At 40.6% G+C, this 15,389-nt stretch overlaps 1 protein-coding gene across 2 annotated transcripts in view; it reads right to left on the minus strand.

Moving 5' to 3' along the window:
• DNAAF9 (dynein axonemal assembly factor 9) overlaps positions 1-15,389 on the minus strand; it is a 107,741-nt gene that overhangs the window by 78,092 nt on the left and 14,260 nt on the right. For both annotated transcript variants that reach the window (XM_031434139.2, XM_031434137.2), the window contains exons 2-6: positions 14,073-14,152; positions 11,348-11,467; positions 8,573-8,697; positions 7,763-7,859; positions 6,278-6,384 (exon numbers count right to left, since the gene is read on the minus strand). In XM_031434139.2, coding sequence (XP_031289999.1) covers positions 6,278-6,384; positions 7,763-7,859; positions 8,573-8,697; positions 11,348-11,467; positions 14,073-14,152 — 529 coding nt within the window. The remainder of the gene's footprint in view (positions 1-6,277; positions 6,385-7,762; positions 7,860-8,572; positions 8,698-11,347; positions 11,468-14,072; positions 14,153-15,389) is intronic.

Genomic DNA, 15,389 nt, shown 5'->3' on the forward strand with positions numbered 1-15,389 from the left:
TATTTTTTTATATGTTGTTAGAGAATGTTCTAAGTTCATTCTTTTATATGCAGCTGTCCAGTTATCCCAGCACCACTTATTGAAGAGACCGTCTTTTCTTCATTGTATATTCTTGCCTCCTTTGTCATAGTTTAATTGACCATAAGTGTGTGGGTCTATTTACATGCTCTCTATTCTGTTCCACTGATCTATGCGTCTGTTTTCATGCCAGTACCATTTTGGTTTTTTGTTTGTTTGTTTTACTGTAGCTTTGTATTAAAGTCTGAAGTCAGGGAGCATGATTCTTCCAGCTCTGTACTTCTCAAGATTGTTTTGGCTATTTGGGGTCTTTTGTGTTTCCATACAAATTTTAAAATAATTTGCTCTAGTTCTACGAAAAATGCCAATGGTATTTTGATGGAGATTGCATTCAATCTGTATATTGCCTTGGTAGTATGGTCATTTTAACATCATTTCTTCCAATCCACCTGTTTGGGTCATCTTTAATTTCTTTCATCAGTGTCTTACAGTTTTCCGAGTACAGGTCTTTTACCTTCTTAGGTAGGTTTATTCCAAGGTATTCTATTCTTGATGCAATGGTAAATGGTATTGTCTCTATAATTTCTCTTTCTTATAGTTCTTTGTTAGTATATAGAAATGCAACAGATTTCCGTGTATTAATTTTGTATCCTGCTTTACTGAACTCACTGATGAGCTGTAGCAGTTTAGAATTTTCTATGTTCAGAATCATGTCATCTGCAAACACTGATAGTTTTACATCTTCCTTTCCCATTCGGATTCCTTCTATTTCTTTTTCTTGTCTGATTGCTGTGTCTAGGACTTCTAATATTATGATGAATAAAAGTGGTTAGAGTGGACATCCTTGCCTTGTTCCTGACCTTAAAGGAAATGCTTTCAGCTATTCACAGTTGAATATGATGCTAGCTGTGGGTTTGTCATATGAAGCCCTTATTATGTTGAGGTATGTTCCCCCTATGCCCACTTCCTAGAGAGTTTTTATCATAAATATGTTGAATTTTGTCAAAAGCTTTTTCTGCATTTGTTGAGATGATCATATGGTTTTTATTCTTCAACTTGTTAATGTGGTGTATCATGCTGCCTTATTTGCAGATATTGAAAACTCCTTGCATCCTTGGGATAAATCTTACTTGACCATGGTGTATGAGCCTTTTATTGCATTGTTGGGTTTGGTTTGCTAATATTTTGTTGAGGATTTTTCCATCTAGGTTAATCAGTGATACAGGCCTGTTTTTTGTGTGTGTGTGTGTGTGTGGTGATATTTTTGTTTGGTTTTGGTATGAGAGTGATGCTGGCCTCATAGAATGATTTCAGAAGTGTCCCATCCTCTGCAATTTTTTGGAATACTTTGAGAAGGATAGGTGTTAACTCTTACTTAAATGTGTGGTAGAATTCATTTGTGAAGTCATTTTGTTCTGGACTTTTGTTTGTTGGGAGTTTTTAAACTACTGATTCAATTTCACTACTGGTAATTGATCTGCTCATATCTTCTATTCCTTCCTGGTTCAGTCTTGGGAGACTGTACATTTCCAAGAATTTTCCATTTGTTCTAGGTTGTGCATTTTATTGGCATATAGTTGTTTGTAGTAACCTCTTAGAATCCTTTGTATTTCAGTGGTGTTGGTTACAACTTCTTTTTCATTTCTGACTTTATTGATTTGGGCCCTCTCCCTTTTTTTCTTGATGAGTCTGGTTAAAGGTTTATCAATTTTGTTTATCTTTTCAAAGAACAAGTTTTCAGTATCATCGATCTTTTCTACATTCTTGACTGTTCTGAGTTGTTGATCTCTTAATTTCAAATGCATTTTACCAATCTTGTATTTGTACTCTCCTCCCTTTATGATTACTGCTTTTGATATATTTTACATCTAATTATTTTGTGCATCCTTTACCTGCTTGTGTTATAAATGATTTTACTACTTTTGTCTTTCAGACTTCCTAGTAGCCTTTTGTTTGGATGATTTCTTACCTTCATAATTTTCATGTTTCTAGTTGTGGCCTTTTCTTTTTGAGAAGTTCCTGTAACATTTCTTGTCAAGCTGGTTTGGTGGCACTGAATTATTTTAGCTTTTGCTTATCTGTAAAGCTTTCGATCTCTGCAACAAATTTGAATGAAAGCATTGCTGGGTAGGGTATTCTTGGTCATAGGCTTTTTCCTTTCATCACTTTAAATATATTGCAGCTGCAGAATTTCTGCTGAAACGGCAGCTGATAGCCTTATGAGAGTCCCCTTGTATGTTATTTGTTGCCTTTGCTTTGCTACTTTTAATATTGTCTTTAATTTTTGCCATTTAAATTACAATGTGTCTTGGTGTGCTCCTCTTGGGGTTAATCCTCTATGGGACTCTCTGTGCCTCCTGGATTTGGATGACTTTTTCCTTTCCCAGGTTAGGGAAGTTTCCAGCTATTATGTCTTCAAATATTTTCTCAGGCCTTTTCTCTATTTTCCTTCTGGGACCACTATAATGCAAATATTAGTGCACTTGACATTGTCCCAAAGGTCTCTTAAACTGTTTTCAGTTATTTTCAATCTTTTTTTTCCATTAAACATCAGTGATTTCCAGTACTCTGTCTTCACAGGCTGCAAGATTGTAGTTTTCTTACGTCTGGTATCTGTCGCCTGGTGGGTGAGGCTGGTCCTAGAGGCTAGAGCGGGCTTCCTGAAAGGCAGGCTGGGACCCAGGGGATTCTGGGGCTGGTGCCTGCCCGCTGGTGAATGGAGTTGGGTCCTGTGCTCTCTGGTGGGCAGGACCATGTCTAGAGGTGGCTGTGGGCTCAGGAGGTGTTTAGGCAGCCTGTCCACTGATAGGTGGGGCTGTTTCCCTGCCCAGTTAGTTGCTTGGCCTGAGTGTCCCAGCACTGGCACCTATAGGCTGTTAGCTGGGCTCAGGTCTTGGTACTAATAAGCTAGAGAGAGGATTCCACAATGGCACCCACCAGCACCAATGTCTGCATGGTAGAATGAGCACCCAGGAAGGGCTGCTACCAGTGTCTGTGCCCTCAGGGTGAGGTACAGTTGCCTCCTGCCTCTTTGAGAGACTCAAAAACCAACAGGTAAGTCTGGCCAGGCTCCTATCAAATTACCATTCTTTCCCTGGGTCTGAGTGCATGTCAGATTTCTGCATGTGCCCTTTAAGAGTAAAGTCTCCATTTTCCCCAAACCTGCAGGACTCTAGAAATTAAGCCCCACTCACCTTCAAAGCCAAATGCTCTGGGGGATTATCTTCTTAATGTAGGACCCCCACCTCCCCCCCTACGAACTGAGGAGCCAGACATGGGGCTTAGAACTCTCACTCCTGTGGGAGAAACTCTGCAAGGTAATTATTCTCCTGTTTGTGGGTCACCCACCTGGGGGTGTGAGACTTGACTATATCATGAGTCTGGCCCTCCTACCCATCTCGTTGTCATTCCTTCTTTATGTCTCTAGTTGTAGAAGATCTCTTCTGATAGGTTCTGCTCTTTTTCATTGATGGCTGTTCTGCAAACATTTGTGATTTTGGTGTGCTCAGGAGAGCAGGTGAGCTCAGGGTCTTTCCACTCCACCATCTTGGCCAATCTCCCTGATTTCTATTTTTAAATGCAAATTTTAATTCTACTAATGAAGTTTGAGACTTATTACAATATTTCCTTATATGTCATCCATCTCCCTTTTAAATTCTGCTTACTTTATCTCATTTCTCTTTTTACAAACTCCATTCTTAGAAAGCATAAAAGATTTTTTTTCCCCTCAATTTTTATTTTATTTCCTGGAGAAAAACTTTTTTAAAAACATACTGATCTATTCTTGCATCTCATATGCTATGGTCTCTTTCTTGCCTTCTATTGAATTTTTTCGTTAAGTCTTATTCCACCTTTCAATACAAAAATCTTATGTTTGTCCATAAAAAGGTTAATCAATGCTCACTCTACGGTTATTCTCTTTATTCAGAAGTTCGCTTTTAGAATCCTCCCCTTGGGGAGTTGGTTGATGTAAATGTACGTAACTAGGTCACATAGTTCTAGCAGCTGGAGAGTAAGGAGGAAGCTGGAGGCAGGGAAAGCCCTAGCAGAGGAACTTCCCTGTACTGCTTTCAGGAAGAAAGAGTTCTCTATATTCCTAACTCAGTTTGGCCTGGCCTAAATACCAAGTAAATCCAATGTGAGTCTGGCTTCCTTTCTCATGCTGGCACCTACCACAGCAAAGACAAAACATCCTCTGAGTAATAACTTTCTTCTGGTTATGGGCATGCAACAGAAGAGAGGTTTAAAAAATTATGTTATAAGTATTTGCAGTTCTCTTCTTAAGCTTTCAGAGGAGGCAAGAACTCTTCTGTCTCAGACAGTTATAAGGCCTTCAATATGTGAATCAGAGAAGAAGAGAGTATAATGGCAGAGCTGACCAGTAAGCCAAATTGCTCCATACTGTAAAGGACCAGGAAGGATGGGATAAGGAAGAGAACTGAGGTTGGGGGGAGTGAGATGGAGATAAAAGGTATCTGAGAGAATGAAAATTAGCAGCTACAGAGAATGGCAGGATCTGAAGAAAGGGATCTTGAGAGAAGACTTATAGTAATAACTTGTACCATATGTTGTGTGATGTTTTCTCCTCACTGCCAACACCACCCCCTAAAAACACCACCCTGTAGTAAAAATCTACATTAACTTAATAAAGGTTTTTTTTTTTGGAACGGGGTTTTGTTTCTTTGGGATTTGACTTCATGGTATGATGCACCTTAAGGCAGGAGCCAGAGGCCTGCCCTATCTGGGCTGCAGCAATTGTTCAGCCTCCTAGTACACTGCTTTCCAGCGCTAATCTAGTGGCAGCCCAGGGGTTAGGAGCACAGGCTTTGCTTTCTTTTTTTTTTTGTGGGGGCGGGGGGAGAGGGGATGATTTTATTGATTGATTGATTGATTGATTGATTGTACTAGATAATGTACCTAGGACCTTATGATGCTAAGCATGCACTCTACCAGGCTTTGAAGCCAGACTTTCTAGACAAAGTCCCAGCCCTGCTACTCACTGGCTACCAGCTCTGTGACTCTGGGAAATTCATTAACCTTTCTGTAAAACAGGAGCGGTAACAGTACCTACCTCAGAGGGTTACTGTATTAATTAAAGTAAATCCATGCAAAATGCTTAGAACAGTGTCTGGCATGTAGGAGTCACTGTAAATGCCTAGTTTATACAATTAATTAAAAATAATTATTACCATTATCACTAAAAATTTTAAGCTTCCTCTCTACCTTGTACGGCCTGCCTCCATTTAAGCTCTTATTCTTCTAAATTAGAGAGCATTATTGCTGATTATCAGGGGCAGCTCCCACAGTCTTGCTGAACTTCTGCTACTTGTAGTCAATGTGAGAAAACTGGTTCTGAAGCAGGAAAAGTGGACTTCTCTTCATCCATGTAGCCCAAGCTCCTTTACATTACAGAGTGTGCCAGATAAGCCTCCATTCATTTCTTGGGACACTGCTAGTTCTCAGAAGGATGCGTAGGAATGAGCCCTGGGCCTTGCTTCCAAAGGTGCCACTTACTCTAACCCTAACAGTACGCCCCCATTTCTAGCATGTCAATGCTTCTTCTCCCTGGTTCCCTGGGTTGGAGGCAGGTCATCTCAGTGGGGGTCCTATGGAGGCACATAGATACCAGGTCATCCTCCCTAATGTGTACCCTGGATGATCCCCTCTCCCAGTCTCATTCATTAATTTACTTAACAAATATTATTGGTCATTTTCTAGATGCAAAGAATTCTGAAATAAAAGATACTGTTCTTACCACAAAAGCTAACCCTTTCACTCCTCTAGGACACAGTACTTATACAAAATTCTGCACTGTCTCTTTCATTGCTCTTGAATAATTAAATTACATGAATTTCTGAGATATAAACAACAACAAGAAGACTGTTTTTGTCTCTAAGAACTTCCAGTCCAGACACCAGGGGTGGATGTGTGAGTGGGTGTGTGTGACAAATGTGTGTGACATAGTACAATAAAAATTAAAAGAAGAGTCAGCCTACGGTGCTGCAGTGAACTCAGAATGAGGAAAGGAGAGGAAGGAGGACAGAGAGGAACTCCAAGAATAAAGGACACAGGAGCTCAGTTTGGGGACAAGCTTAAACAGCAACTATTTCCCATTTCAAGTCTTTTAACTTGCTCCATGCCCTTTGGAGGTCGCTGCCAGCTTTTCAGAGTGTTATACAGATGAACACCCACCCTGTGGACCTTCATAAAAACAGCCCAACAGCAGATAAAAACCAGGGATACTGCTTTTCATACGTACCTCGTATTTCATGGTAAAAAATCCATCCCCTCCAATGCCCTCAAGTGCAAAGGCCTGTACAATTGGCCATTTCTCCACTACAAACATATCAAATATCTGCAGGTGACCTAGAGGAATCAAGTACAGCATGTATCAAATACCGTCCTGGACACAGCAGTCTAAACCCGATCTAATGTGGCCAGACAGCATCATTTCTCACGAGTTCACCACAGTCTCAACCAGCAAAATAAAACTGAAACAGATAAACTGGTTAGATATTAACACCAGAAACACAAAAATGAAAGCCAAAGAAAACAAACCATAATAAACAAGTTACAAAGATTCAGATTTCTCTATGGTGTATCTTCAGATTCTGGTTTCCTAAGTAAATAATTAACTAAGTAAATCAATAAATAGTGGCCTATTATATCTGACTTGTATCACTTAGTGGATATAATTATTAACAGACCCAAACTTGGCTCCTCTTCCTTAAGAACATAGCTAACCAAGTCCCTCAAGGGAAAATTACCAAATCAAAGTTTTTCCTTTCTTAACAACAAAAGCTTCAAAGGACAAGGTTTGTTTCTTTTTTAAATAAGATATAAGCACTGCTAGAGATTAACAAGACCATAGAAAAAATCAACCAAACCAAAAGCTGGCTTTTTGAAAAAGTAAATAAAATCGACAAACCTCTGGCCAAACTCACAAAGAAGAAAAAAGAGAGAGCACAAATTAGCAAAATAAGAAAGGAAAATGGAGAAATTACAACAAACAAAATAGAAATACAGAGTATCATACGAGAATATTATGAAAAACTATATGGAACCAAACTGGATAACCTAGAGGAGATGGACAAGTTTCTGGAAACATACTGTCCACCAAAACTGAATCAAGAAGAATCTGAACACTTGAACAATCCAATCACTAGAAAGGAAATAGAAATAGCAATTAAAAACCTCCCTACAAATAAAAGTCCAGGACCGGACGGCTTCACCGGGGAATTCTACCAAACATACAAAGAAGAACTCATACCAGTCCTCAAACTCTTCCAGACGATTGAAAAGGAGGGATTACTCCCAAACTCATTTTATGAAGATATAAGCACTGCTAAACTTGTTAATTTTTTCCCTGCATTTTTATACATTATTTTTGAGCCTCACTGACAGAATATTTTTAACAGCTACCCAAACTACTATTTCTCATTAGCAAGAGGCCCCACATCTACACTCTCTGTATAGCTGGCGCAGAACAGACAGCAGCTGCGGCTAACCTCGCATCAGTTCTTCTGTCTGACTGCTGGTAGCCTGCGGTGTTGCTGCAGAATCTGTAGTTACCAACATGAGCTTGCATAGGAAAGTTCCCAGATTTCATTCTGCTTGATTCTCTTCTGACTTTAGCAAAAATAGATCAATGGGCTTCCCAGCTGAATGCCTCCACTGAAAGGAGAAGGAAGGACATTCGATTCACATACCATCCAAGCAAGGCTCTAAGATGTCAGATACGTACCTTGGGAGCTGTAAGGGATGCCAATTCTACTACAGTCTCGAACCATGTCCACAAAGCTGGCAATTTTAAATTCTTCTGCAGCTTCCTCATCTTCATACTAAAGAAGGAAATGGAAAGGAAAACAGGCTATCATGAGACAACATACGAAGTCCCATATTTTCTCTACATTTTTACCAGTGGTCCCAAAATGTCCCAAGAGGGTGTTTTTAAAGCCAATGTTTTGTTTGCTGGTCAGAAACACTTGTCATTCCCTTCCTTATACCACACCCAGAAATAAGCTCAAAATGGATCAGAGACCTAAATGCAAGAGAGAAATTTGTCCTCAAAAATCCCCCAAATGCTTGTATGGAAAGAAAGGTTCTTGAGCCACACTGGATCATAATTTTCATGAAATCCTAAATCTTAAATCCCAATTTGATTTCCAGCCAAACCCTTGAAAAGGGTCCAAAGGGAAATAGAAACAAATAGCAAGAAATCCAAACACGGAAATGTCACAGAGCTTATTAAGTTCTCCTGGGGCAGTTCCTAGGCCTGAGAGCAAGGATCCAGTCGTGATGAAGAAGCAGGGCAGAAAGGTAAGTTTACAAGCCTGCTCTTAGGTTCCAATTTGAAGAGTTCTTTTTGTCTCCCTTAGGCATGCAATTTATCTATAAGGTAGCCTCATAATGAAATATGAGAAGTTTCACTAAAACAAATAAGCTTTTTTGTAACCACATTTTGCAATTTAACTTTTTTAAGATCTGGCCTCCTGTTCCACATCTACATTTTCCTCAAAGAGTGTCCCCAAGCGCCTAGTCTATCTCTTCTCACCTCATTTTCTGTCATGCAGTAGAAATGCAGGTTTCTCCAATGTGCTACATAGGGTAAGAGATAGCGATAGTTTACAGGATTACAGTACAGATGGACACTGTCTGATTTGATCAATATAATCACATCTGCAAGAAAAACAAAATTAAAATACAAGATTGTCATAGTCATTTCAGTTAGACATCTTCTGCCCACATAATCAGTAAAACCATCAAAACCACTTCAGAAACAAAACTCTAAACTGAAAATGCTTAAATCAGGCAACATGCTTCAAAGTGACTGTAGAATATCCAAGTGTTGACAGCAAGGATTTCCTTGTCCCCATGTAATGCTTCCACCACCTCAGCCTTCTGGTTATGGCAATGCAGGCACCGAGTAAGTCAAAAGAACAGCCTTCAGGGTGTTTTGCAAAGTTCAACAGAGTAAAATCTGTTGTACCAAACTCAGCTATGTAACACTGTGGAGATAAATAGCAAAGGAAACTCCACAGTCAAAAGCCACTGAGGCAGGAAAACAGCACCAAACATGGCCGGTGACTGATTCTCCTGCAGACATCAGTGTCTAGAGCTCTTGGCTTATGGCTTTTCTGGCTCAAGGCAACTGCAGGCCGGAGGGCATCACCTGTCAGTGCCTGTCAGGACATCCCTTTCCTGGCAACCTGGGAAGGGTTACTCTGTATACAAGGGAGAACTCTGTACACAGGAAAGACTGGGAGGAAGGAAGTGGAAGCAAGTGGGCAGGCTTCTATAAATAGATCAGCAGCTCACAGATTTAAGGAGGAACCATCAATCCATCAATGCTGGTGGGTCAAATAAATAAAGCAATCCCAAGGGTGCAAATAAAACCAGGCAAACTAACAAAAGAGCCATGGACTGAAGCAGGAATAGTAAAACAGTTTGAACACTGAGAAAGAAAGCAGTCACACTTTCAGATGGAAAGCAGAGGCTCCACTTTACGGCTCCTCAGAAACTAGAGCCATCAGGTCTCTTTCTAACAAGATGACAGTAGGGAATGGGCTGGAGAGGTGCCTAGAGGTGAGAGAGGAGCAAGGAGGGGAAGGGATCACTGAGACAGGAGGCAATGAAAACACAGTACACAGTGCAACAGACCATAATCTACAAAAACATAAGCCTGGTGAATATGGATCTCAGCTGACTGCACAGCTAGGTGGCCTCATAAAATAAAGCTCCATGATGGTGGCCTTTTTAAGCCACTCTGAGCTCCACACCTGGAGCTCCACAGACTCAACGTGTTCTAGGGAACACAGGATGGAGCAGCCTCTTCACGCTGACTGAGAGATAGGAAAGGGCCCCCTCTCATCCTACTGGGAGCCCTGCCCTCAATCACTTGCAGATCATCTGCTCAACAGTGAGAATTTGAAGTCCCTAAGGGCTTCCTGTGTGGAATGTACTCTACACTAATGTGTAACATCCTGCAAAGAATTAGGATCCAGTAAAAGAAATGATGCAACAGCTACAAAACCTAATTAAGCATTCTTAGGACTGATGTTATTACTGTCAGGTAAAAGAAGAAAGCACAAGAGAATTGGATGAACATGAAAATTGTTTTAAAAGTTTCTTTTAAAAATAAATCCTTCATGTTAGTTTCTTTTCCCCTCGTATAATTAGAGATCGAAATGCAGAAGCATAGATCAGGTAATCTCAGCTTTCAACCTCAGCACTACTGACAGTTTAGACCAGATCACTCTTTGTTGTGGGGAGCTGTCCTGTGTATTCACTGTAGGATGTTTAGTAGCATACCTGGCTTTTACTCACTCTACCCAGTTGTGACAATAAAAAATGTCCTCAGATATTGGCAAATGTCCCCTGGGGGATAAAATTCCACAGAATGATTATTTCAGCATCAGCTGTTTCCTTTCATGCGTGCCCCAGCTGCTTCACAAGAGCTGTCTCTTGTCCATTTTGATTTGTCTATTCCTGTGTCTTCTGACCCATCTGGCAGGCAAGTTATGATGCTAAGTATGTGATACCAGAGATAGCTCCTGGGCATCACCCCACAGCAGCATCAACACACAGTGAGTGTCTCAGAGCAAAGGAAAGGGGAATGTAAGCAGAAAGCCTGCATTGTAGTCACAGGCATCGTCATGAATTACAGTCACACAGAAAACAATTCCCAAAGACGGAGCAGGACAAAGAGCCTTTGTTCCTAAGCTGAAGATCCACATGAAGTCTTCCTTACCAAGAGTAGCCTGCAGGCGCATCCTTGACTCACAGCTTTAAGTGCTTTCATAGGACAATGGCACATAATATGAACCTCCCAGCACACAGACGCAGTGGGCAATTGAGAGGAAAACTAGTACCCTGACAAGAAGATATAAAGCCAAACACTGATGTTTACTTTTTTCCCTCTAAATCTGATTTATCCAAGTGGGGAGAGTATAGTTCATAGTGGTAGGGCACATGCTTAGTGTGCACAAGGTCCTGGGTCCAATCCCCAGTCCCTTCTCTATAAATAAATAAATAAATCTAAGTACTCCCCTCCCCACAAAAAAACAAACAAACAGCTAAAGCTGATTTATTCATTAAACTTACTCTGAAAACTATCTGTCACTAGTCTCTTATCCCGTAGGTGACCAACAGAGCTTAATACAAGAGCAAAGAAGAAACGTTTTTCATTAATACAAAAGCAAACATTTACCGGGGCTTCAGGCTATTTTAAATTTGATCATATTTTTCCATAAAAAGACCATGAAATAAGAATCCAAAGGAATAAATCACCTACTCCGCTGTGACACAGAGTTTACCAGTATATACTTACCATCTAGAACTTCTTCAGAAAACCCTGTTTTCTCAAAATCACTGGTATTCTGATTGTACAAACCAAACAGAAGGTAATTCGCCAGCTCTCTGCAGCCTTCATTGTACCTGCTATCGATTCCTGCAAGGCAAAGAAGGCTCTGATCAGCTGTACTGTACCACGGGGCGCAAACGAGCCCCAAGAGCTTGCCCCTGCTCAGCAACATTCTGATGGTTAAAGGCAGCAGCTCAGACCACTTTGGTGCCACAAACCAAACTAGGCAACTCTGTGAAAGAAGCAGGCCTCAGCATCAAGTATCCTTACTTGAATTCAAGATCTATATAGTGGAGACAGTCAAAAGGGACAGATTACTGAAGCTGTTAATTTAATCAAAAGTGGTTCTTGAGGACAGAAGGAACCAGAAAATATAGTCCTGCCACGGCTGGTTAAAGATTTTGCAATATTTCCCATTGGAATAGGAACAGGCATCAGAAAAGCACTTACTTCTCAGAGATCTTTCTCAGAGACCTTTATGAGATCAAATAAAGAAGGTAAAGTGGTTTGAAAAGAACTCAAATAAGTGAAAAGAGGAAAAGTGAATAAAACCACAGACATCCACCATTTCACAAATATTTATCAGGTCCAAGGCTAGCACTGCACTGGGTGCTGGAACTTGTAGTAAACAGGCCTACAAATGGTCCTCATGAAGCTTACAGTCTAGTGGGGCTGGGTCAGAGACAAAAAGGAAACTAAACAATACTGCCTTCACAACTGCCTTTCTATGCCCCAGGCACATATATTACCTGGTTCCTGGCTAAGTGAAGACCCAGAGCTTTGGCTCTGAACAAGAGGGACACGTCTTAAGGGCAGGAGGCAGCTGTCTGTGTGAGGCTAAGAGGAAGGGGTTGGGGTAGAAGGAGCTCCAGGAATAGAAATATGGCTGAAGCCTGGGAAACAGGACTGCCAATGGTTATTCAGACCAGTGAAGAGTGAAAAGTAATGGTCACTCAGATCAGAGGGGCCTAGGGACTATCTGTGGTAGGGGACTTCAAATATGGGATGTCTACTTTCTCAGTTAAGATCAAAGCAGCACAGCCTTCTAACCCATCCAACACTTCAGTGAATGGAGGGATGAAAAAGAATCAAAAGCAGGGATGACCTGGCCTACACAAGGCCTGGAGTTGAAAGGTCTATGGAGTTAAAAATAACCAGTGAACTGGGCTAGACTAGCCTCACTGTGAACCCTTAGAACCCTCTTCTAAGGGTTCCAGACATATAAACTGTCACAAAAACTGCTAACATTAAAAAGACTTACCATGTAAAAGTAAAGGTAAAAGATACTATATGTAAGCACTGTGCTCTAGTTGACCAAGTTGTTTCTCACAGGGGTATTATGGGTTAGCGAATATGATACTAATATACACATATACTGGAATCGAACAAGTAAGTGGATGGTGGATGGTAGGTGCCAAGTTTCTCACTGGTGGAATGGGAGTCTATAGATATGCAAGAAGAGGAGGCTAGAATAATCCATGTGGTAATGGGTTAGAGCTGGAAACACATCAAATTCATGGCTAGCTTAATATAGATACAAATGGTTGTGTAACATTAATAGATGTGTGTATAGTCACCAGTTAATGTTCACGCATTATTTCCTTACTTTGTCAGCTGAGAGGGCCAAAAGCAATGACATCTCAATAGCAGAGAGTATACCCAGCACACAGATCTTGGTTTTTGATACCATTCTTCAAAAAAAAAGAACCAAAAAAAAACCAAAAACAGGGCTCCTTAGAAAAATGGCTGATTCTAGGACTGGGGTAGGAAATATACAAAAATAAGAATGAGGTACCTTACAGTGTCAGAAAGTACAAAAGTCCTAAACAAACTAAAGCTTTTATGGGGCTACGTCAAAGGGAGGGACACAGGAGCCAGATGAAAGCTCTCCAAATGGCCAAAGCTGGAACAATTTGAAATGGTAGTGAATTTTAACCCAAAGTATAAAATAAATATATATGAGTCCTTAGTGATCCAAAATAAATGAACAAGAAACTGGTTCACTTCTGGGAATAAAATCAGACTTAAACAACTTTTATGACTCAATACTACAAATGTAAGTGAAAATGAGATAAAGAAGGAGATCAATCTGATATTAAGAAAAACCTCCAAGATATACCGTCAAGTAAAACTTTTAAGTTAACAACAGTATATATAAAATGTTCCCTTTTGTGTTTTAAAAAAATACAGTTGGCAATGTTATATCTAGGGAGTGAGACTGGGTGTCTGGGATGGTTAGAAAGCTTCATTCATTATTATTTGTGGATTGTCTTAATTTTTAAATTATATCATATGTTTTCATAATAAAAAAAAAGTTAAAGAATAAAGAAATGCCCAATTCTGCCACCCTATGGCCCTGGGCAAGTCTGTTTTATCTCCCAGAGTCTCAGTTTCCTCCTCTGTAAAAAAAAAAAAGACAACACTGCTCCCTTGTAAGGTCACTGTGAGGAGAAGTGAGATAACATGTCCCAAATGCCTGCTCTGTGGTAGGGGTTTCCTATCTCACTGAGATCTCACTGAAATCTCACTGAGGTCATCTGACCTCATTAAACAGCAACAGATTTCAGGGGAATAAGAACTAGGAGAAGGAGACTAACTTGGAGCTTATCTCACAGTGATACTATTATTATCTTCCCATGAACAGAAGCCAAGTTCCCCCATCCTTGAGTCCCACCTTGTTAAAAGCACTGACCTAGGATGCATAGGATCCCATCAGGCTGAGACTTGCTGCTCTGGGTCAGGATGCTTTGAACCTGGCGGAGTCGACTGCAGCTGCAATAAAAACAGAAATCAGCTTCCTGAGTACCAGCACATGAAGGCATGAGGAAGAGAATGACTGCTAGGGATGGAAACTGGTCCTTGCCTGGTTTTGGTATCAGAATCATAAAAAGGAATTGAAAAGCATTCTTTTTTCTCTTCTATTTTTGGAAGAGATTATACAAAACTGATCTGAAGACAAAATCTGAACTCCTGATTACAAACTCGATGGTCAGTGGCTCTCTGCCTCAACAAAGGATGGAGCCAAAGGCCCTCTCACGATCAATGCTGACAGGACTGGGGCTCAGCAGCTCACCAGAAGGACCTCCAATGACTTCTCGTTTTTGAAGTATGTAAGAAGAGTTCCCATACTGATTTACCCTAACTGTGGTCCTCACTGGTCTGTCAAAAGCAAAACAAAGACCAAACAGATAAAAACCAAAAACTGGTCTAAAGACCTAAAGGGAGCTATGACTCATCATCACAACTGGCCCCATAGAGAGTGTCAACAGATGGTACTTGCTTCCATTTCTATGCAGATCTCGAATTCCCTTGGTCTTGGGATATGCCCTTCCTCTCAAATAAAGCAAAAAGAGAGGCACTCCTAGACACTAATATCACTTCTAAGGACCCCATGCTCTCCATATCAATCTCTTTTCCTTCTGAGCAGTCCCAGAAAGAAGTGCTCACTTTCCTGCTTGAGACTGATCCTTCCACTGGGTCTGTCCCCATCACCTCCAGGTCCAGGATCTGTCTCTACTATTCATTCCCTAACACTCCTATAGTTAATCTTTTCCCCCTACAATCAATATATTCCCAGCCCTAAGATCCTTCACAAACCAACTACAGTAACTGTTCCATTCATAATAATCAGACTTCATCCTCACCCTCCCTGTTCTGATAAAGTGCCCTTACCCAAGCAACAGTACTTCCAGCCAAACAACACCATCTCCCTTTCTTGGGTTCCTTCCCTGCCCCAGATCCTTACTGATGTTCCAACACCCCAAGTCCAAGACTTAATAGTCAATTACCACTGTCTCCCCTGAAGATGTCCACAATCTTCCACCCAATACCAAAATCAGACAAAGACAGTTCCAAAAAACCCCCCAAAACCTAGAGATCAATATTAATCATGAATATAGATGTAACAACCCTCAATAAAATATTAGCAAATAGAATTCAACAACATATAAAAAGAATTATACACTACGACCAAGGGGCATGCAAGGCTGGTTCATTATTGGTAAACCAA

Source organism: Camelus dromedarius, chromosome 18, assembly GCF_036321535.1.
Source record: "Camelus dromedarius isolate mCamDro1 chromosome 18, mCamDro1.pat, whole genome shotgun sequence".
NCBI lineage: Eukaryota > Metazoa > Chordata > Mammalia > Artiodactyla > Camelidae > Camelus > Camelus dromedarius.